Source organism: Pseudophryne corroboree, chromosome 4 (genome assembly GCF_028390025.1).
Source record: "Pseudophryne corroboree isolate aPseCor3 chromosome 4, aPseCor3.hap2, whole genome shotgun sequence".
Classification (NCBI taxonomy): Eukaryota; Metazoa; Chordata; class Amphibia; order Anura; family Myobatrachidae; genus Pseudophryne; species Pseudophryne corroboree.
Genome location: NC_086447.1, coordinates 116,299,211 through 116,321,581, shown reverse-complemented (window position 1 = coordinate 116,321,581; position 22,371 = coordinate 116,299,211). Strand labels below are relative to the sequence as shown.

At 45.8% G+C, this 22,371-nt stretch overlaps 1 protein-coding gene across 2 annotated transcripts in view; it reads left to right on the top strand.

Annotated features, from left to right (window-relative positions):
• Positions 1-22,371, top strand: part of DDX1 (DEAD-box helicase 1) — a 68,053-nt gene that overhangs the window by 14,727 nt on the left and 30,955 nt on the right. For both annotated transcript variants that reach the window (XM_063915379.1, XM_063915378.1), the window contains exons 6-19: positions 1,782-1,829; positions 2,023-2,106; positions 2,263-2,346; positions 3,048-3,124; positions 3,731-3,803; positions 3,886-3,962; positions 4,992-5,106; positions 5,371-5,509; positions 5,611-5,671; positions 6,809-6,907; positions 7,445-7,534; positions 14,725-14,913; positions 19,240-19,291; positions 19,385-19,531. In XM_063915379.1, coding sequence (XP_063771449.1) covers positions 1,782-1,829; positions 2,023-2,106; positions 2,263-2,346; positions 3,048-3,124; positions 3,731-3,803; positions 3,886-3,962; positions 4,992-5,106; positions 5,371-5,509; positions 5,611-5,671; positions 6,809-6,907; positions 7,445-7,534; positions 14,725-14,913; positions 19,240-19,291; positions 19,385-19,531 — 1,335 coding nt within the window. The remainder of the gene's footprint in view (positions 1-1,781; positions 1,830-2,022; positions 2,107-2,262; positions 2,347-3,047; positions 3,125-3,730; positions 3,804-3,885; positions 3,963-4,991; positions 5,107-5,370; positions 5,510-5,610; positions 5,672-6,808; positions 6,908-7,444; positions 7,535-14,724; positions 14,914-19,239; positions 19,292-19,384; positions 19,532-22,371) is intronic.

Here is a 22,371-nt window from a genome sequence, read left to right as displayed (position 1 = left end):
CCTCCATTAATTGCCCCCACTAGAGGCAGACGAGAGTTTTTTTATCCAGCCTGTCTAATAGTTTTGTTAAAAGTTTATAGCTCCCAAGTAACACTGCCTGATCCAGAGATGTGTGCAGATCATACAGCTGCTGCGTCATCGTGTACCGCCACAGGAGGTGTCTGGTGTAAATAGATGCCTTCTGCCGGCTTCTCTGATCCGCTGCTGCGTCCCACGATGCAGCATGGGATCATCTGTGTGAAGTTTCGGTCACCTGAGTAACCCCCAGGATGGTCGGGAAAATCACGCTGCTGATGCCAGGGAAGCTGCATCCAAGATCGCAGCCACTGTTCAGCACGCCCAGAAACTGGGGCCGACACGCCCCCATGTTCTGCATCACTGTCTGACTCCGCCCCCTAAATGCCAACAGCATGTCAGTCATTCTGCGGTGATTGGGGCACTGCGAGCGCCATAGTAGCTCCAGATCCTGTACATGCGCAGATCCAGAAACATCAGAGATGTGCACATCTTTGAATTAGGCCCGGAGTCCCCAAACTCTGGCGTAGATGTATGAAGCAGTGATAAGAGTGGAGAAGTGTGCCACAGCAACCAATTAGCTGCTACGTACAATGTTATAGACTGCACTTGATAAATGTTACTTCAAAGCCGATTGGTTGGCCTGGCACACTTCTCCACTCTTATCACTGCTTCGTACATCTACCCCTCTGTGTGATAAGTCAAGGGCTATGTGATTGTAATATATTGTTTGTATAGTGCTACCTTGAAGGAAAGACCTGATTTAGGTTCTGTTCGTATGTTGGCATTAATAATGCAGGTGATTGGGGTACTGTGTTTCCTGTGGTTGATCATTTGTCTCATTTTATGTTCATTGGGGCTAATTCAGACCTGACCGCTGCTGTGCGTTTTCGCACAGCATGCGATCAGGTCTGAACTGTGCAGGCGCCGCAGTGCGCCGGCGTATGCCAGAGATGCTATCAGCATCTCAGCCCAGCGATTGCCTCTGCCTGATTGACAGGCAGAGGCGGTCGCTGGGCGGGAGGGGGCCGGCTGCAATAGGCCGCCGTTTTGGGGGCGCAGTCCGGGCAATGCAGTCGTGCTCGGACCATGCAGGGGGCGGGCCGTGGTGGCTGTATGACGTCACACACAGTCGCTGTGACCTGGAGAGCGCTGGTAGGGAGCTACTCTTGAGGTACAAAAGCATCACGGCCATGCAATGCTTTTGTACCTGTGCGGGAAGGGGGGGGGGGGGGGGAGAAGGAGAAGGAGGGAGAGGGAGAGAGAGAGAGGGAGAGAGAGAGAGGGAGAGAGAGAGAGGGAGAGAGAGAGAGGGAGAGAGAGAGAGGGAGAGAGAGAGAGGGAGAGAGAGAGAGAGAGAGAGAGAGAGAGAGAGAGAGAGAGAGAAAAAAAAAAAAAAAAAAGAGAGAGAAAACCAGGGGACCAGACATGCGGGGCGGACTAGCCCTGTGCTGGGCGTCCCCGCGCGAGTCAGGGTGGATGATCGTAGCCATGCAAAATTTTGCACGGCTACGATCAGGTCTGATTTAGGCCCTTTATGACTACAGTGTGCACTGACATAAGTAATAAGTCCCCGTCCTGTGTAGCATCTCTCTGAGCCTCACTCCATACATGGGAGTCTGTGCTGACAGCTGTGACTGATGGACATTATAGGGGAAGGGTGTGCAGCAGAGAATCTAGTCTCACATTCCTTCCTTGTGTGACCTTCCTCCACCTAATAAGTGTATATCTATAACTGTATGTGTTTGTCATTTCTCCTGTTACAGTCCTAAATAAATGGCAGATGAATCCGTATGACAGGGGCTCAGCATTTGGTAAGTGACTGTCATAATTTAGTGTAGTATGACACATTTATTTGTACATTATGTGTAACTGCATCTGTATCAGCTTCACATACATACTGTACATACATAAAATGAGCACTAGACTTTGCCTCACATGATAGTAGGTAACACGTTATACAATGATAGATTATACATCCCTAATTTCCTGTCTCTCCTTTCTCAGCAATTGGATCAGATGGACTTTGTTGCCAAAGCAGAGAGATGAAGGAGTGGCACGGGTGCAGGTCAACTCGTGGCATCACTAAAGGTAAGCGCAGGCAAAGCCCACCGGGACGTACCTGGTGTAACTGCATGGCGTAGCGAAAACGTTTCATTATGTCCTGACAATTGTCAGTCGGAGGCATAAGCCTTTCGTGACCCATACATGTTGATGAGATACCTGATCTCTTCTGTGTGTTACCAGGAAAATACTACTACGAGGTGTCTTGCCACGATCAGGGATTGTGCAGAGTTGGTTGGTCTTCGCTACAAGCCTCATTAGATCTTGGTGAGTGTCTGTATTCTAGAAATCAAGCATGTTCTCAGCACTATGCCATTGGAGCACGTTGAGTATGGGATGCCTGCGGCCGGGATCCCAGCGATCAGCATGCCGACACCGGGATCCCAACCTCTAGAATGACAGGAGGGGTGCGAGCACAACAAAGCCCCTTGCGGGCTGTGTGGCTTACTGCGCTCGCCACAGGTTCTATTCCCACTCTATGGGTGTCGTGGACACCCACGAGTGAAAATATCCTGTTAGGCGGGATTGCGGCATTGTCGGTCGGGATTCCAACGTCCCATTGGAGCCTTATAGTGTGTGTTGCACATCCTAGTCTGTAATTTAGATTGTAAGCTCAGCAGTACATGTCCTTTTAATGTTGTTCTGTGTTTGAACCTTTAGTCCACAGTGGTGCACTTGTCTTTGTCATTGCACCTATAGTCATAGTCTGATAAATGAGTACATACATGCATCTATATATTCTCAGCACATCACACACGGTGTTATTGCTTTGTGTTCTTTAGCTTCCATCTTGAGGGTTACACGCTAATCAAAGACCCACAAATGGAATTTAAAATTGGATGTCTCTTCTTTTTCTGCTGAGCTTTTTCACCCAGCGGCGATACTGTCTTGTTTGTTACACACTTGTCCGTGATCATATGCAGTGATGCGTGTCCCCCAAAATGTTTATAGCTTGTTCTCTTTTCTAGGAACGGACAAGTTTGGCTTTGGGTTTGGTGGAACTGGAAAAAAGTCTCATAACAAGCAGTTTGATAACTATGGGGAGGTAATGTAATTTACTCTCATTATATTACATAACTAATACACACACTATACATTGAGTACTTGCAGAATGTCCATCCTTGTTATGTCTTTGGACTTTTGTTTTTATTTTGTGTGCAAACCGTTTCTGGAAGCGTACTGTGGCCTATTACAGCATTGATAGAGGCAGACTCTGGGGTCTATGTACTAAGCCTTGGATGGAGATAAAGTACCAGCCAATCACTGTCTAACTACCATGTCAGAGGCTGGGTTTGAAAAATGGCAGTTAGGAGATGATTGGCTGGTACTTTATCTTCATGCAAGGCTTAATAAATTGATCCCACAGTCTCCTGTACGCATCATGTCTGTTTTCTTAAAGTCATGATGACTAATCTCAAATCGAGTAACCTATAGGTCATTAAAACTCTCACATCATACAGGTAGTAGAACACTAGGCATAGTTCTGTAAAGCTCTATATTGTATTACTGGTTGTTGGACTTAGGACTGGAGTCACTACATGAGGGGTTTCTTTGTTCATTTACAGTACATACAGAGTTTTAGTGCATATTTGTGTATTGCAGTATGTTTGTCTCCGTTTTGCATTAGATTTATGTTCTTTGTTTGCTATAGGAGTTTACAATGCACGACACAATCGGGTGTTATCTGGACATCGACAATGGTCGGGTTTCATTCTCTAAAAATGGTGAGTGCCGACTTTTCTTATGATCCCCACTTGTCACAGACTGTTTATTTTGTTACTTATGTGTTTAATGTCACATTTTCAGGCAAGGACCTCGGACTTGCGTTTGATATCCCTCCACACATGAAAAACCAGGCGCTGTTTGCATCGTGTGTTCTGAAGGTAAAGTCCTTTTACAGCGACTGTGCTTTCACTTCCAGAACAGAGGGCAGTCCAATGGTTCTCAGAATATCTGTGTAATATTGTAGCTGTATATGGGGAAGTGGGTTTGTCTCTTACACGAACTTGAGGCACCAACTTTATGGGCTTCATACCTCGCTGGTGTCACTAGTTACTAGAGACTTGATAGCTTCACTATGGAGCCTACAATATATCTGGCACTACAGTTTACAACAGTGTTTCCTGAACTCGGGTCCTTAAAGCCCACTTACAGTCCAGGAACAAGGATATGTGTGCTTGATCGCAGGTTGTCAAATCAAAATAGGCAAAGTTCTAGATAAGTCACCTGTGCTCAAGGATGGTATATACTTGGAACCAGGACTGTGAGAACCGTGTTTGGGAAACACTGGATTATAAGACACTGTCATGGTAACTTTCTGTTTTTAAACAGCAGGGGCGGGATGTAATAAAGGGGCAGATGTATTAACCTGGAGAAGGCATTAGGAAGTGATAAAGCAGTGATCAGTACAAGGTGATACACGCACCAGCCAATCAGCTCCAATATGTAAATTGTCAGTTAGGAGCTGACTGGCTGGTGCATTTATTACCTTGCACATATCACTGGTTTATCACTTCCTTATGCCTTCTCCAGGTTATTACATCTGCCCCAAAGTTTGAGTTTGGCTGGCATGCAGGATGCCGGACGAACTTGAAAATTTTATTAAAGGGTCATGGTTTAACCTTGTACATGATTGGCCCTTTAAAAAAAACACCTGAGTTCGGCCGGCATCCTGCACGGCCACCGAACTCTGACTTTATTGTATACCGGCTATGGTATCTTTGATTAGAATCGACATTTGAACTTGAAGTGCGTCTCAATTAATATGAATAATAATTTATTTTATTGGCGTATGTTGAGTAACTTAATGGTTTCCTCAGTTTCTTTTGCCTACATCCATTAGTGGAACATTACTTACAGAATGAATTTACAGTTTAGGTGGAACGTGACTATGTTCATGTTTTTTCCTGTAGAATGCCGAGCTGAAGTTTAACTTTGGAGAGGAAGAATTTAAGTTCCCCCCTAAGGACGGATTTGTCGCTCTTTGCAAAGCATCTGACGGGCATGTGGTGAAATCACAAAATGCTGGTATGCACAGATCCACCTTGTGACCTTTTATACTGCAATATTATGTATAATGCCCAAGTACTACCTCAGTGTCTATTCATATGTTACATATAATTGTATTAAAGTTTATTCATTCTTATGCTGATCACACATGGACAGATCCACTGTAACCTTCCGTATTATGGCTGCTTGATGGCCAGACTGAATGGTTTAATGCGGTCTCTTCTCCGTTCAGTGGTCACTGTTCTTACAAACATGTTTGGTTGTTTTTATTTATCATTTAAGGAAGCGCCCAAGTGACACAAACCAAGAATCTACCAAACGCACCGAAAGCTCTTATTATTGAGCCATCCCGAGAGCTGGCGGAGCAGACTCTGAACAACGTGAAGCAGTTCAAGAAATATGTAGATAACCCAAAACTGAGGTAACCACGGAAGCCATGGTTTCGGTTTTTTTATTATTATTATTAAACTGAATTCAGAGCTCTTATTCCTTCTCAACTTACTATTTATTGTCGTTCTGTAGGGAGCTACTAATCATTGGAGGTGTAGCCGCAAAGGATCAGCTGGCTGTACTGGAGAGCGGCGTAAGTGTTTAAATTAACTTACATAGTTTGTCTTACTTGGCGGTTGTACATTTAATAGTGTAGAGAGGACAACACTATACAGAGAACCTGGTATGGTTTAGGAATACCTAGTAGAACATAGTGTAAGTGCACAAAAAAAAAATAAAGTTAGTTTCTTATGCACAGTAGAGAGCCTAATAAAATAGTGCACTATACACTAATTCTGGGGACTCCTGGTGAAGCCTGTTTAATGTAAAGTTCCATAGTACCAAAAGTTTGGTCAAATAATTATGACTAGACCGGGATGCGTTCGGCATCCTGATGATCATGTGACCGACGCTGGAATCCCTACACCACTCAGGAGACTGGCGCCGCAACACAGACAGCCCATATCCCGAAGATTAGTATTGGGACACAAGTTGGTGGGGGGGGGGGGTTAGGCACTAGAGGAGTGGTTACCCATAGCAGCCACCCCATGAGGTTTAGCCGTAGCTGCCATCCCAGGATGGTTAGGATGGGAGAAAGGTAGAGTACCGCTTTTGGTCACGTGACTTCTGGCATAACATACCCGACTGGCCCACAACTATTCTATTTTGCTGTTATTATTCCATTGCACTTTACAATTGATAACATACAGCCTGCACTTTACAATTGATAGCATACAGCCGTGGTTTTATGTGCAAACATTTTTTTTTTTAAATACACCTCTTTAATGTTCCTTAGACTTCATCATCCTACAAGTCTTGGGAAGCTGGTTATGAGATGGGGTTTAGTGTTTTCTCTTCGCAGTGTAATGTAATGTTATTATACCTGTAGAGTGTTTTCACGGACAAGTCTATGGGAGTACACCCACATCTCGCTGCTTCCAACATGAGTTTTAACTTATATTGAGCAGTTTAACTGACCGACTAGTATCTCCTTTTTTTTTCTTTTCTTTTTTTATATTAATGTAATAAACATTTTATTTGAAACCAAAATAACACTACAACTCTAACATGTTGACGTCCTGTTTAAATATATTTTCTATGTATGTATGTATGTACTGTATGTGTGTGTGTGTGTGTGTACAAATACATACACATATATACCAAGTAATTTGTTTACCTGATTTCCACTCAACATTGTAAAACTGCATACAACTCCTCCTGTTCCCTACAGGTAGATATAGTGGTGGGCACACCGGGCAGAGTTGATGATCTTATTTCAACGGGGAAATTAAATCTGTCGCAAGTGCGCTTCTTGGTGCTTGATGAAGCTGTAAGTTGGGATGATCACATCCACTGGTTACTATCAACCTGTTGTTTGAAGATGCGTTCAGTTTCTTATGGTCATTTGCTGTCGTACTGATTCACAGTACTCCCTTATTTTATTTGTATTGTGTTTTATTTTATTTTTAACTTTTTCATACAGCTGCTAGCAATGTGGTGTCATAACTGGCACGGATACCCGATAACCTGCTTATAGTTGGATCTTTTTTAACTGTGACATTAAGTCATATAAGACCCCAAAGAGGATCATTCTATATCATAGAACTTCTTACGTTAAACGTGCTTATGTAATGTGACGTTCCAGACAGGACACAACATAATACGGCTGGCACACAGTAGTACAGATCCACAGCAGCCAGTCGGAAGTTGGCTTTGAATAGTCAAGTAACCATTAGACACGCAAAAGCCCATATCTCGTTGGTCACTATGGGTTTGGGCACCTCTTCTTCACGCACAAGCCCTTGGATACTGCTAATAGTGAGGCAGTGGCAGGTTTGTCTCCTCACTTCCCATGTTGTGTTTGCAGGACGGCCTGCTTTCCCAGGGATATTCCGACTTCATTAATAGAATTCATCAGCAAATCCCGCAGATCACCTCAGATGGCAAAAGGCTGCAGGTAACAAATACATTAATCTTGTGTTTACTCTTTAAAATATCATTGAAAACTGACTTTTATTAACACCTTTTTCTTTATGGGGACACAGACCCGGGGGCAGATGTAATAAGCCTGGAGAAGTGATAAACCAGTGATAAGTGCAAGGTGATAATGCACCAGCCAATCAGCTCCAATATATAAATTGACAATTAGTAGCTGACTGGCTGGTGCGTTATCACCTTGCACTGATCACTTCTCCAGGCTTGATACATCTGTCCCAATGTTTTACGTTACCCCTATGAGGCATGGCAGTTTGTGTGTGGGGTGAGGGCAGCACTGACTCCCCTTCTTCCCAAGTGCTCTGACCTGGAAGTGGCTCTCCTATTGCTCTTTTATGGTTGCGCTTCCTCTCAGAACCTTTGGTATTCAACATTGTGAATGCTATACCAGATATAATTGTCAGGGCTCCCTCTGAATAGACTTTCTATTGCGGACCCCCATTATACAGTCCAGGAGCTTTCCATTATACAGTCCAGGAGCATTTGGACGCAGCAGGAGAAGTGCAGTTGGATCAGATTTTGCAAAAGTGCAGACTGTGCGTGTATTTTTTTCTATATAAAGGCAAAACCAAGCTGGTTATGCAGTAACATTTTAAAAAAATATTTCTTTAATTCCCATGGCAACGTTGCTAAACCACCCCCCACAAATATGTGCATTTTTGCAAAGTCTGCCTCTGCCACATTTCTACCAGCATGTCCTTTGTTTTGGACCAGCAAGGGGAGTCAGGGCCTTAAGCAGGGACTGTTTGTTTCTCTAACGTCCTAAGTGGATGCTGGGGACTCCGTAAGGACCATGGGGAATAGCGGCTCCGCAGGAGACTGGGCACATCTAAAGAAAGCTTTAGGACTATCTGGTGTGCACTGGCTCCTCCCCCTATGACCCTCCTCCAAGCCTCAGTTAGATCTCTGTGCCCGAACGAGAAGGGTGCACACTAGGGGCTCTCCTGAGCTTCTTAGTGAAAGTTTTAGTTTAGGTTTTTTATTTTCAGTGAGACCTGCTGGCAACAGGCTCACTGCATCGAGGGACTAAGGGGAGAAGAAGCGAACTCACCTGCGTGCAGAGTGGATTGGGCTTCTTAGGCTACTGGACATTAGCTCCAGAGGGACGATCACAGGCCCAGCTTGGATGGGTCCCAGAGCCGCGCCGCCGGCCCCCTTACAGAGCCAGAAGAGGTCCGGAAAATCGGCGGCAGAAGACGTCCTGTCTTCAACAAGGTAGCGCACAGCACTGCAGCTGTGCGCCATTGCTCTCAGCACACTTCACACTCCGGTCACTGAGGGTGCAGGGCGCTGGGGGGGGGTGCCCTGAGACGCAATAATAAACACCTTGGATGGCAAAAAATGCATCACATATAGCTCCTGAGCTATATGGATGCATTTAACCCCTGCCAAAATACATAAAAAAACGGGAGATAGGCTCCGCCCCCTTATCGGCGGCCTTATCTCCTCAGCACACTGGCGCCATTTTCTCTCACAGCTCCGTTGGAGGGAAGCTCCCTGGCTCTCCCCTACAGTCACTACACTACAGAAAGGGTTAAAAAAGAGAGGGGGGCACAAATTAGGCGCAGTATTAACTATACAGCAGCTATAAGGGGAAAAACACTTATATAAGGTTATCCCTGTATATATATAGCGCTCTGGTGTGTGCTGGCAAACTCTCCCTCTGTCTCCCCAAAGGGCTAGTGGGGTCCTGTCCTCTATCAGAGCATTCCCTGTGTGTGTGCTGTATGTCGGTACTTTTGTGTCGACATGTATGAGGAGAAAAATGATGTGGAGACGGAGCAGATTGCCTGTAATAGTGATGTCACCCCCTAGGGGGTCGACACCTGAGTGGATGAACTGTTGGAAGAAATTACGTGACAGTGTCAGCTCTGTATAAAAGACAGTGGTTGACATGAGACAGCCGGCTACTCAGCTTGTGCCTGTCCAGACGTCTCATAGGCCGTCAGGGGCTCTAAAGCGCCCGTTACCTCAGATGGCAGATATAGACGCCGACACGGATACTGACTCCAGTGTCGACGGTGAAGAGACAAATGTGACTTCCAGTAGGAATCACGTTACATGATTGAGGCAATGAAAAATGTTTTACACATTTCTGATAATACGAGTACCACCAAAAAGGGGTATTATGTTCGGTGAGGAAAAACTACCTGTAGTTTTCCTGAATCTGAGAAATTAAATGAGGTGTGTGATGATGCGTGGGTTTCCCCCGATAACAACTGATAATTTCTAAAATGTTATTGGCATTATATCCTTTCCCGCCAGAGGTTAGGGTGCGTTGGGAAACACCCCCTAGGGTGGATAAAGCGCTCACACGCTTGTAAGGGCTCTATCCTCTCCTGAGATGGCCGCCCTTAAGGATCCTGCTGATAGAAAGCAGGAGGGTATCCTAAAATGTATTTACACACATACTGGTGTTATACTGCGACCAGCAATCGCCTCAGCCTGGATGTGCAGTGCTGGGTTGGCGTGGTCGGATTCCCTGACTGAAAATATTGATACCCTAGATAGGGACAGTATATTTTTGCCTATAGAGCATTTGAAAGATGCATTTCTATATATGCGTGATGCACAGCGGAATATTTGCCGACTGGCATCAAGTCTAAGTGCGTTGTCCATTTCTACCAGTAGAGGGTTATGGACACGTCAGTGGTCAGGTGATGCGTATTCCAAACGGCATTTGGAAGTATTGCCTTATTAAGGGGAGGAGTTATTTGGGGTCGGTCTTTCAGACCTGGTGGCCACGGCAACAGCTGGGAAATCCACGTTTGTACCCCAGGTCGCCTCTCAACATGAGAAGACGCCGTATTATCAGGCGCAGTCTTTTCGTGGATAAGCGGGCAAAAGGTTCCTCATTTCTGCCCCGTGACAGAGGGAGAGGAAAAAGGCTGCAGAAATCAGCCAGTTCCCAGGAACAGAAACCCTCTCCCGCCTCTGCCAAGCCCTCAGTATACGCTGGGGCTTTACAAGCAGAATCAGGCACGGTGGGGGGCCCGTCTCAATGAATTTCAGCGCGCAGTGGGCTCACTCGCAAGTAGACCCCTGGATCCTTCAGGTGATATCTCAGGGGTACAAATTAGAATTCGAGACGTCTCCCCCTCGCCGTTTCCTAAAGTCAGCTTTACCGATGTCTCCTTCTGACAGGGAGACAGTTTTGGAAGCCATTCACAAGCTGTATTCCCAGCAGGTGATAATCAAGATACCCCTCCTGCAACAGGGAACGGGGTATTATTCCACACTGTTGTGGTACCGAAGCCGGACGGCTCGGTGAGACCGATTCTAAATCTAAAATCTTTGAACACTTACATACAGAGGTTCAAATTCAAGATTGAGTCACTCAGAGCAGTGATTGCGAACCTGGAAGAAGGGGACTACATGATGTCTCGGGACATCAAGGATGCTTACCTTCATGTCAAAATTTACCCTTCTCACCAAGGGTACCTCAGGTTTATGGTACAGAACTGTCACTATCAGTTCAGACGCTGCCGTATGGATGGTCCACGGCACCCCGGGTCTTTACCAAGGTAATGGCCGAAATGATGATATTCCTTCAAAGGAAGGGAATTTTAGTTATCCCTTACTTGGACAATTCCCTGATAAGGGTAAGATCCAGGGAACAGTTGGAGGTCGGTGTAGCACTATCTCAGGTAGTGTTGCTGCAGCACGGTTGGATTCTCAATATTCCAAAATCGCAGCTGGTTCCGACGACTTGTCTTCTGTTCCTAGGGATGATCCTGGACACAGTCCAGAAAAAGGTGTTTCTCCCGGAGGAGAAAGCCAGGGAGTTATCCGAGCTAGTCAGGAACCTCCTAAAACCGAGCCAAGTCTCAGTGCATCAATGCACAAGGGTTCTGGGTAAAATGGTGGCTTCCTACGAAGCAATCCCATTCGGCAGATTCCACGCAAGAACTTTCCAGTGGGACCTGCTGGACAAATGGTCCGGGTCGCATCTTCAGATGCATCAGCGGATAACCCTGTCACCAAGGACAAGGGTGTCCCTCCTGTGGTGGTTGCAGAGTGCTCATCTTCTAGAGGGCCGCAGATTCGGCATTCAGGACTGGGTCCTGGTAACCACGGATGCCAGCCTGCGAGGCTGGGGAGCAGTCACACAGGGAAGGAATATCCAGGACTTATGGTCAAGCCTGGAGACATCACTTCACATAAATATCCTGAAGCTAAGGGACATTTACAATGCTCTAAGCTTAGCAAGACCTCTGCTTCAAGGTCAGCCGGTGTTGATCCAGTCGGACAACATCACAGCAGTCACCCACGTAAACAGACAGGGTGGCACAAGAAGCAGGAGGGCAATGGCAGAAGCTGCAAGGATTCTTCGCTGGGCGGAAAATCATGTGATAGCACTGTCAGCAGTATTCATTCCGGGAGTGGACAACTGGGAAGCAGACTTCCTCAGCACGACCTCCACCCGGGAGAGTGGGGACTTCACCCAGAAGTCTTCCACATGATTATAAACCGTTGGGAAAAACTCGACAGGTATTGCGCCAGGTCCAGGGACCCTCAGGCAATAGCTGTAGACGCTCTGGTAACACCGTGGGTGTACCAGTCAGGGTATGTGTTCCCTCCTCTGCCTCTCATACCCAAGGTACTGAGATTGATAAGATGGAGAGGAGTAAGCACTATATTCGTGGCTCCGGATTGGCCAAGAAGGATTTGGTAACCGGAACTTCAAGAGATGCTCACGGAGGATCCGTGGCCTCTACCTCTAAGAAGGGACCTGCTCCAGCAAGGACCCTGTCTGTTCCAAGACTTACCGCGGCTGCGTTTGACGGCATGGCGGTTGAACGCCGGATCCTGAAGGAAAAAAGGCATTCCGGATGAAGTCATCCCTATCCTGATCAAAGCCAGGAAGGATGTAACCGCAAAAACATTATCACCGCAATTGGCGAAAATATGTTGCGTGGTGCGAGGCCAGTAAGGCCCGACGGTGGAAATTCAACTGGGTCGATTCCTACATTTCCTGCAAACAGGAGTGTCTATGGGCCTGAAATTGGGGTCCATTAAGGTTCAAATTTCGGCCCTGTCAATTTTCTTCCAAAAAGAACTAGCTTCAGTCCCTGAAGTTCAGACGTTTGTAAAAGGGGTACTGCATATACAGCCTCCTTTTGTGCCTCCAGTGGCACTTTGGGATCTCAATGTAGTTTTGGGTTCCAAAAGTCACATTGGTTTGAACCACTTAAATCTGTGGAGTTAAAATATCTCACATGGAAAGTGGTCATGCTGTTGGCCCTGGCCTGGGCCAGGCGCGTGTCAGAATTGGCGGCTTTATCCTGAAAAAGCCCTTATCTGATGTTCCATTCGGACAGGGCGGAATTGAGGACTCGTCCTCAGTTTCTCCCTAAGGTGGTTTCAGCGTTTCACCTGAACCAACCTATTTGTGGTGCCTGCGGCTACTAGGGACTTGGAGGACTCCAAGTTGCTAGACGTTGTCAGGGCCCTGAAAATATGTTTCCAGGAGGGCTGGAGTCAGGAAATCTGACTCGCTGTTTATCCTATATGCACCCAACAAGCTGGGTGCTCCTGCTTCTAAGCAGACTATTGCTCGTTGGATTTGTAGTACAATTCAGCTTGCACATTCTGTGGCAGGCCTGCCACAGCCAAAAATCTGTAAATGCCCACTCCACAAGGAAGGTGGGCTCATCTTGGGCGGCTGCCCGAGGGGTCTCGGCTTTACAACTTTGCCGAGCAGCTACTTGGTCAGGAGCAAATACGTTTGTAAAATTATACAAAATTGATATCCTGGCTGAGGAGGACCTGGAGTTCTCTCATTTGGTGCTGCAGAGTCATCCGCACTCTCCCGCCCGTTTGGGAGCTTTGGTATAATCCCCATGGTCCTTACGGAGTCCCCAGCATCCACTTAGGACGTTAGAGAAAATAAGAATTTACTTACCGATAATTCTATTTCTCATAGTCCGTAGTGGATGCTGGGCGCCCATCCCAAGTGCGGATTGTCTGCAATACTTGTACATAGTTATTGTTACAAAAATCGGGTTATTATTGTTGTGAGCCATCTTTCAGAGGCTCCTCTGTTATCATGCTGTTAACTGGGTTCAGATCACAGGTTATACGGTGTGATTGGTGTGGCTGGTATGAGTCTTACCCGGGATTCAAAATCCTTCCTTATTGTGTACGCTCGTCCGGGCACAGTATCCTAACTGAGGCTTGGAGGAGGGTCATAGGGGGAGGAGCCAGTGCACACCAGATAGTCCTAAAGCTTTCTTTAGATGTGCCCAGTCTCCTGCGGAGCCGCTATTCCCCATGGTCCTTACGGAGTCCCCAGCATCCACTACGGACTATGAGAAATAGAATTATCGGTAAGTAAATTCTTATTTTTATGCAGTTTTTCGTCAAAAATAGTTTGTGGATGGAGACTAAGCAAACAGTAATGCTAGTACTGGACTTGGGTGGTAGGGGTGGGTTTTTCAGGTTAGTAGCAAACCAAAAAGGCACACTCACGGGGCAGATGTAACATGTGCATAGAGATTTGGGTGGGTTATATTGGGTAAATACTGGCTGCTTCATTTGTACACTACAATTTAGATTTCAGTTTGAACACACCCCACCCAAATCTAACTCTCTGCACATGTAAACATGTAACATCTGCCCCACTTGCACTGCACACGGTTTTGCCCATTAGTATGCTTTTTTTTTATTTATTTTTTACTAACAAACCTTTATAAGGCCCTTGGTGCGTGAGTGGTAGTATAAAGCTGCAAAAGGACTTGTCCGTTTTCTCCCCCAGGTCTCCGCCTTCTGGTGGATGGTGCCTAACCCATCATCTACAGTTTTTACTTTAAGCTGTTGAATTGAGCAATCTGTATCCTGACATCCGGTTCCCCTAGTCTGTCCGTGTGCTGTATTCTTTTGTTGGGTGATCGTGCGATTTCTAGTCTAGGAGGTACATTCACTAAAGCTTCTAAAAATGAAAAGTGGTGGTGTCGCTTATTCTGTCTATCATTTTCTAGGATGCAATGGAGAATAGCTTGAATTTATTTGGCTGCTATATGCAACACCAACACTTTTTTCAGTTTTAGAAGTTTCAGTAAATCTACCCCCTGGTCTCGTGTATCTTTGGGTGGGCTGGTTGTGTGCTCCATCGTTTTACATTCCAGTTGCACATGTGTATTGTTCTGTCAGGTGATCGTGTGTTCCGCCACACTACATTCATTTGATGTGAAGAAGCTGTCGGAGAAGATCATGCACTTTCCCACATGGGTGGATCTGAAAGGAGAAGACTCTGTGCCAGAAAGTGTGCATCACGTTGTTGTCCCTGTCAACCCAAAGAAAGATAAGTCGTGGGAGCGAGTTGGCAAAAACCATATAAGGGTAAGAACATGTTTATTGTAGATGTGAGAAATCCGTGAGGTCACAAGGTCCCTGGTTACACTAGTCAGCAATTAACCTATAAATAATAATAAATCCCTACAAAGGTGGGTTCCCCCTGCTCATCACTCACCCCTCTGAAATTGTCATGTAATGGCCCCATACATCAGCAATTAATTGCTGCAATGTCCCAATCCCCGACGGCCGGGTTGTGAAATCTGGAATATTAAACATGTTTGATCCGATTCCCCAATTCCTGCTGTTTTTGGTCGGGATCAGGGAATTGGGCATTTTTAGCATGTGCAGTAGGATTCCCCCGATTCCTTGGCAGAGGGCTAGGCACGGGAGTTGGGCACTAAACTGTTAACTAGAACTAGGCTCAATATTGTGCTTCCCTGGGACAAACTCATGTGTTGATCAACTATCCCATAAGCACAGAACAACAGTATATAGTAAAAACTATGTAGCAAAATACACTACAGCAAGATTGACATGGCATCACAGCTACTGAACGAGCCACTGGGACTGACGTATTAGAGGTGGTATTATATAGTAGCACAGAAGAATTAATAATCTCCTTTCTGAACCCCAGTTCACGCATCCATTTACATCTTTGCAGACACAAAGGGAACATTCCATTTCCCAGTAGCATGCAAGGTTTTCTTGTCATTTTCTAAACATAAATCCTCATGTCTTTAGCCAGAAAATTCCATTGGCGCTACCTGGGTTCTAATACTTCATTCTGTTTCCAAAGTTTCATATCCCTAACCAAGGGCCTGACTTCTGAGGTGGGCGCAGTGCCGATGTTTGTGGAGCTCTGCAATGTTTTTTGTGCTGCACATGAGTCAGTCACACTGTGCACACACAGCGAATGATTAGCGACGGACGCAGTGAAGATTTATTCGGGACATGAGTGACCGATGGCATTGTGGGAGGAAAGGGGGTGTTGTGGCTCAAATGCAGGCATATCGCAGCCTTCTTGGGGCGTGTTTGAACCTGCAACTATATTGTTGTATGCATTCATAATGGCTCTGGCGGCTTAGTTGCAACAAACCTAAGCAACCATAGGTGCGCCCAGTGTGCTACAGAAGGTACGTCTTTGTACACAAGTGGCGGAAGGGCGCTTGTACAAAACCCCATGACTGCTTCATTAGCATATTTCCAAAATTCTGCCGCATGCGCAGTTTCAAATGCAGCTGTTGTCATGCTTGAGACTGTAGCTGGGACCGCAACATGTAACCAGCAGCTTATACAGCAAAACTATCTCCTGAATTACACCTTTGTATTGTATTCGGTTCAAATGTGCACAAACTGTATCGCTTAATACCCTCCCGACAGCCACTCATCACAGATGGGGGAGGGGGAGAAATATTGCGTTTTCTCTTGTAATAAGGATTTTCACAATAATTCCATGTTCACATTGCCGCCCCGGCAAAAATCCCGTGTTGTTAAAACCTTCACAGAATATCTCGGCTCAGGATCACCCCATTCACAGTGCACCAATGACCCGGGAAATTCTGGGGTCGGTACTGTTCACACTGAAACAGTGGTCTGCCCTGGCAAGAAGTGTGAGGAATGAAAAGAACAGCTTTGATTGGCTGGCAAAGATGATGGGCAGCCCCACTCTTTGTGCGGTTATGATCATGCACTTTTGAGTACTGTTTTCTAAGTGCTTTTAACTTGTTTACTACCTGCTGCTGGGATTTCTTAATGCCCCGGGAACTCAGGATTTTAGATAAATTATAATACACTGTGGCATCCTTTACAGTGCCAGTGATCTGCTTTTTGATCTCTTCCTCGCCTCTGATAGCTAGCAGCTCCTGTACGTCCTCATCCCTCCAGTGAGCAGCCATGTTTCCTCTTCTCTCTGCAGCAGTAAAAGGACGTCAGCAGATGTCACATGATCTAATTCCCCAATCAGCTCGTTTTTTCCAAACACGGGTAAAAAAACCCGGGTCGCACCGTTCACACTGGCGGCTATCCGTGTAATACACGGGAATAACCCTACAAAATACACGGATGCACGTCCCGGATCAATAGACCCGGGAAGATGCACATACCCCCGTTTACACTGTCTTGATGACCCGTGTCGGCAGTGCTCGCCCCGGCAGTATCCCGGGATTTTGTGGCAGTGTGAACGTGGTATAAATGGGTCAGATGTATTAAGCCTGGAGAAGTGATAAAGCAGTGATTAGTGCAAGGTGATAACGCACCAGCCAATCAGCTCCTAACTGTAAATTTACATATTTGAGCTGATTGGCTGGTGCGTTATCACCTTGCACATATCACTGGTTTATCACTTCTCCAAGCTTAATACATCTGCCACATTGTTTGCAATAGCTATCCCTCCATATGTACACAGGAAAGAGTTTCTTTTTATAAATTCAACATATAAAGGGGCGTAGGGTACTTCTATTCCAGATGGCATTGTTCATTTTTAAGCTTACTCTATCATTTATTTTTTTTTAGAGATAATTTTGCTTGTACAGTACCTATATAATGTGACGTGATAGAATTTTTTTAGTGTCCTATTCTAAATCCGCACATAAAAGGTAACCGAAAACAACCCTTTGCAGCCATGTCACTGAAACCTCGTTGTCTGGTGATTACTAAATAGTGATACAATCCACACTGAATGTTTACACAATGAGATCATTTGTGTGACACAATCAACACATGTATGCTTACCCCCACATGAGATAACATATATATGTCTGACAAGTAGTATTGGTGGGAACAGAATCATCCTGTATGGAAATTGTCTGTATTTTACTCCAGAATTTATGTGCCTAGAAAAATTGTGTACAGTGCATCCAGAAAGTATTCACAGCGCTTCACTTTTTCCACATTTTGTTATGTTACAGCCTTATTCCAAAATGCAATGAATTCATTTTTTTCCCTCCAAAATTCTACACACAATACCCCATAATGACAACGTGATAAAAGTATTTGAGATTTTTGCAAATTTATTAAAAATAAAAAAACTAAGGAATCACATGTTCATAAGTATTCACTGTACATGTGTTTTTTATTTTGTAATAAATTAGCAAAAATCCCCCAAAAACTTTTTTTTCACTTTGCCATTATGGGGTATTTGTGTGTAGAATTTTGACGGAAAGAATGCATTTATACCATTTTGGAATAAGGCTGTAACATAACAAAATGTGGAAAAAGTGAAGCGCTGTGAGTACTTTCCAGATGTACTGTAAATTTGCCTATATGCTGAGGTGTAGGTATCTTGGGGTGCGGCCATCCCTACTGTGTGCGTATGGTGTGGTCTTAGTCATCATCATCAGTGCGGACCTGCCTCTACGCTATACTATATGCAGTAGTACACTGCCATATTTCCTGCTCGTGTTGAACCCTGTACTGCCTGCAGTTGCATGAAACACCCTGACCGAAATCTGCCTCTGTGAGAACGCCCCCCAGCTCTGTCTGTGTATATGCGATTGAAAGGTATACAACTGTCCATTGCTGTCATTTATGTAGGCCCAGTGTCTGAGCGTGCTCAGTGCGATTATACACTAGATTCGCTCTGCAAACGGGCATTACTGCTTTAGAAATGTTCTGTAACACTTCTGCTACTGTGTATTATCCTGCTAATCTGTGTCTATGACAGGCAGTGGTGTGCAGCAAACATGGCCACCATCTTTAGGACAGAAGTTGAAATAAAAATAGAAAAGTGGAACAGTTGCCTCCACGCTCCTTTCCTCTCCCCTCGCTGATTAGCCTGCCCCAGAGATCATGTATTTAAAGTATGAGAGAGAGGAGGGTGTGCGATAAACAGGGGAGCAGAGAAACCTGGGCAGGGACAGAACGAAGGGGGAAAGAGAAATTGGTTGAAGACATCAGAGAGCAAGTGCCAGGGAAAGAGGGGGAGAGAGAGATAGACAGGGAAAAGGAGGAAGGGGTGACAGAAAGGGGAGCCGAGCAAGAAAAGAGGAAGAGAATATTAATAGGGGAAAAGAGAGTGAGGCAGTGAGAAATTGGAAATAAGGGGGAAAGAGAGACAGAGAAAAAGATGGGAGCGAAGGTGAGAGAAAAGAGACACCCGACGTTAGCAGAGCTGCACAGGACCTGGCGGCTCACTCATGCCAGGCATCTTGCACTGCATGGCATATTTAGGCGAGATGTGTAAGGACACATCTGTATGTTTTCAGATCACACAATGTTAAGTTTGCAACAGATGGGCCTAAATAGTGATAAGTGATAACATTTGTATTTCTTACCCTCCCGAAATTGGTTTGGTGTAGCATGCCATTAGATCCCTTCCCACTTCACATTCAACTTATTTTTCTCCAATCTCTAAAGTGATTGCTTTCTCCCTAGACTGATGGCGTACACGATAAAGATAACACTAGGCCTGGAGGAAGTTCTGCAGGTAATCCTAAAACTCCCATGTGGCGTAATCTAGTCTAGTAGTTTCTATATGTAGTAGTAATGCGTGTGCTTTATTATGGCTTTTATCTTTCAGAAACATTGTCAGAAGCCATTAAGATCCTGAAGGGGGATTACATACTCCGTGCAATCAAAGAGCACAATATGGATCAAGCCATTATCTTCTGCCGCACTAAGGTGGACTGTGACAACTTGGAGCAATACTTTATACAGAACGGAGGAGGTAATGACTGCGACCCCTGCATGAGGGCTGATTGCCGGGATTTCTCTATGCGTTGCTGAGGGACTTAGACGCTTCAGCAGTAACAAATTCTGATCTAAGAGTTTGGACACATTAATGGTGCTTACTCACATGCAGATATAGAGCTGTCTCTTGTGCGTTACCCTGGGGTCACCTGCCTATGAACAGAGCTCAGATAGTAATGGATCACTGAGGACCAGGCTATTAATACTAGCAGTTACACATCGCTGATGCCATGCAGACCAACAATACATATACTGCACTAAACCATAGCAACTAATCAGCTTTCATCTGTCTACAGCAAGTTGAACAATAAAAGCTGATAATTTGCACCTCAGTGCCTTGTTGGTGTATGAGCCATGCTGCCTGCCCTCTTGTGCCATTTATGCTGACCCTCCTCTTGTGCCATTTAGGCTTTATGTTGCAGCGTCAAAACTTTTTGGTGTCAAACCAACAATGTACAGTATATAATTGAAATACCTTGTTAATAAATACAGTAAGCAGGGCTACCTTTCTATTACCATGGTATTACTGCCACTCAGGCTGGGACTAGCTTGTCCATCATCCCTCCTATTGTTTGGTGTACGGTGGAGCTAGGGGGTCAGGTGGCTGTCCTTGGCTTTCACAATTGCTCATACGGCTCGATGTGGGTGCAAGTAGTGTGCGCCGAGTGCTGGTGATGTCATCAGTGGGACTAGCCGCCTGCTGTGAGGGGGGATCTCATTGCTCTTTTTATAGAGAAGCTCTGACTGTGTTACGTTGCAAGACATACTGTACTGGACTCAGTGTTATGTGCTCTTTGCTGTGTTCCTTCGTCTTTTTCTCTAACGTCCTAGTGGATGCTGGGACTCCGTCAGGACCATGGGGAATAGCGGGCTCCGCAGGAGACAGGGCACATCTAAAAAAGCTTTTAGGTCACATGGTGCGTACTGGCTCCTCCCCCTATGACCCTCCTCCAAGCCTCAGTTAGGTTTTTGTGCCCGTCCGAGAGGGTGCAATCTAGGTGGCTCTCCTAAAGAGCTGTTTAGAAAAGTTTTTTTTAGGTTTCAATCTCAGTGATTCCTGCTGGCAACAGGATCACTGCATCGAGGGACTTAGGGGAGAGATTTCCAACTCACCTGCGTGCAGGATGGATTGGAGTCTTAGGCTACTGGACACTTAGCTCCAGAGGGAGTCGGAACACAGGTCAGCCTGGGGTTCGTCCCGGAGCCGCGCCGCCGATCCCCCTTACAGACGCTGAAGAGACGGCAGAACGGAGGTCCGGAAAGCAGGCGGCAGAAGACTCCTCAGTCTTCTTGAAGGTAGCGCACAGCACGGCAGCTGTGCGCCATTGTTGTCACACGGCTCACTGACTCAGTCACGGAGGGTGCAGGGCGCTGCTGGGGGCGCCCTGGGCAGCAATATAATTACCTTTAGTGGCAAAATAAATACATCACATATAGCCATTAAGGCTATATGTATGTATTTTAACCCAGGCCAGTTTCTTAAAAACCGGGGAAAAGCCCGCCGAAAAAGGGGCGGAGCTTATTCTCCTCAGCACTCAGCGCCATTTTCCTGCTCAGCTCCGCTGGTGAGGAAGGCTCCCAGGTCTCTCCCCTGCACTGCACTACAGAAACAGGGTAACAAAGAGAAGGGGGGCATAAATTGGCGATATTTATATATTAAGAGCGCATATATAGTAAACAACACCTTCTAGGGTTGTTTATATACATTTATAGCGCTTTTGGTGTGTGCTGGCAAACTCTCCCTCTGTCTCCCCAAAGGGCTAGGGGGTCCTGTCTTCGATTAGAGCATTCCCTGTGTGGCTGCTGTGTGTCGGTACGTGTGTGTCGACATGTATGAGGACGATGTTGGTGTGGAGGCAGAGCAATTGCCGATGATGGTAATGTCACCCCCTAGGGAGTCGACACCGGAATGGATGGCTTTAGTTATGGAATTACGTGATAATGTCAGCACATTACAAAAGTCAGTTGACGAAATAAGACGCCCGGCAAACCAGTTAGTACCGGTTCAGGCGTCTCAGACACCGTCAGGGGCTGTAAAACGTCCTTTACCTCAGTCAGTCGACACGGGTACCGACACAGATGAATCTAGTGTCGACGGTGAAGAAACAAACGTATTTTCCAATAGGGCCACACGTTATATGATCACGGCAATGAAGGAGGCTTTGCAGATCTCTGATACTGCTGGTACCTCAAAAAGGGGTATTATGTGGGGGGTGAAAAAACTACCTGTATTTTTTCCAGAATCAGAGGAATTGAATGACGTGTGTGATGAAGCGTGGGTTAACCCCGATAGAAAACTGCTAATTTCCAAGAAGTTATTGGCATTATACCCTTTCCCACCAGAGGTTAGGGCGCGCTGGGAAACACCCCCTAGGGTGGATAAGGCGCTCACACGTTTATCAAAGCAAGTGGCGTTGCCGTCTCCTGATACGGCCGCCCTCAAGGATCCAGCAGATAGGAGGCTGGAAACTACACTGAAGAGTATATACACACATACTGGTGTTATACTGCGACCGGCAATAGCCTCAGCCTGGATGTGCAGTGCTGGGGTAGTGTGGTTGGATTCTCTGACTGAAAATATTGATACCCTGGATAGGGACAGTATTTTATTGACTCTAGAGCAATTAAAGGATGCTTTCCTTTATATGCGAGATGCTCAGAGGGATGTTTGTACTCTAGCATCAAGAGTAAGCGCGATGTCCATATCTGCCAGAAGAAGTTTATGGACGCGACAGTGGTCAGGTGATGCGGATTCCAAGAGGCATATGGAAGTATTGCCATATAAAGGAGAGGAATTGTTTGGGGTCGGTCTTTCGG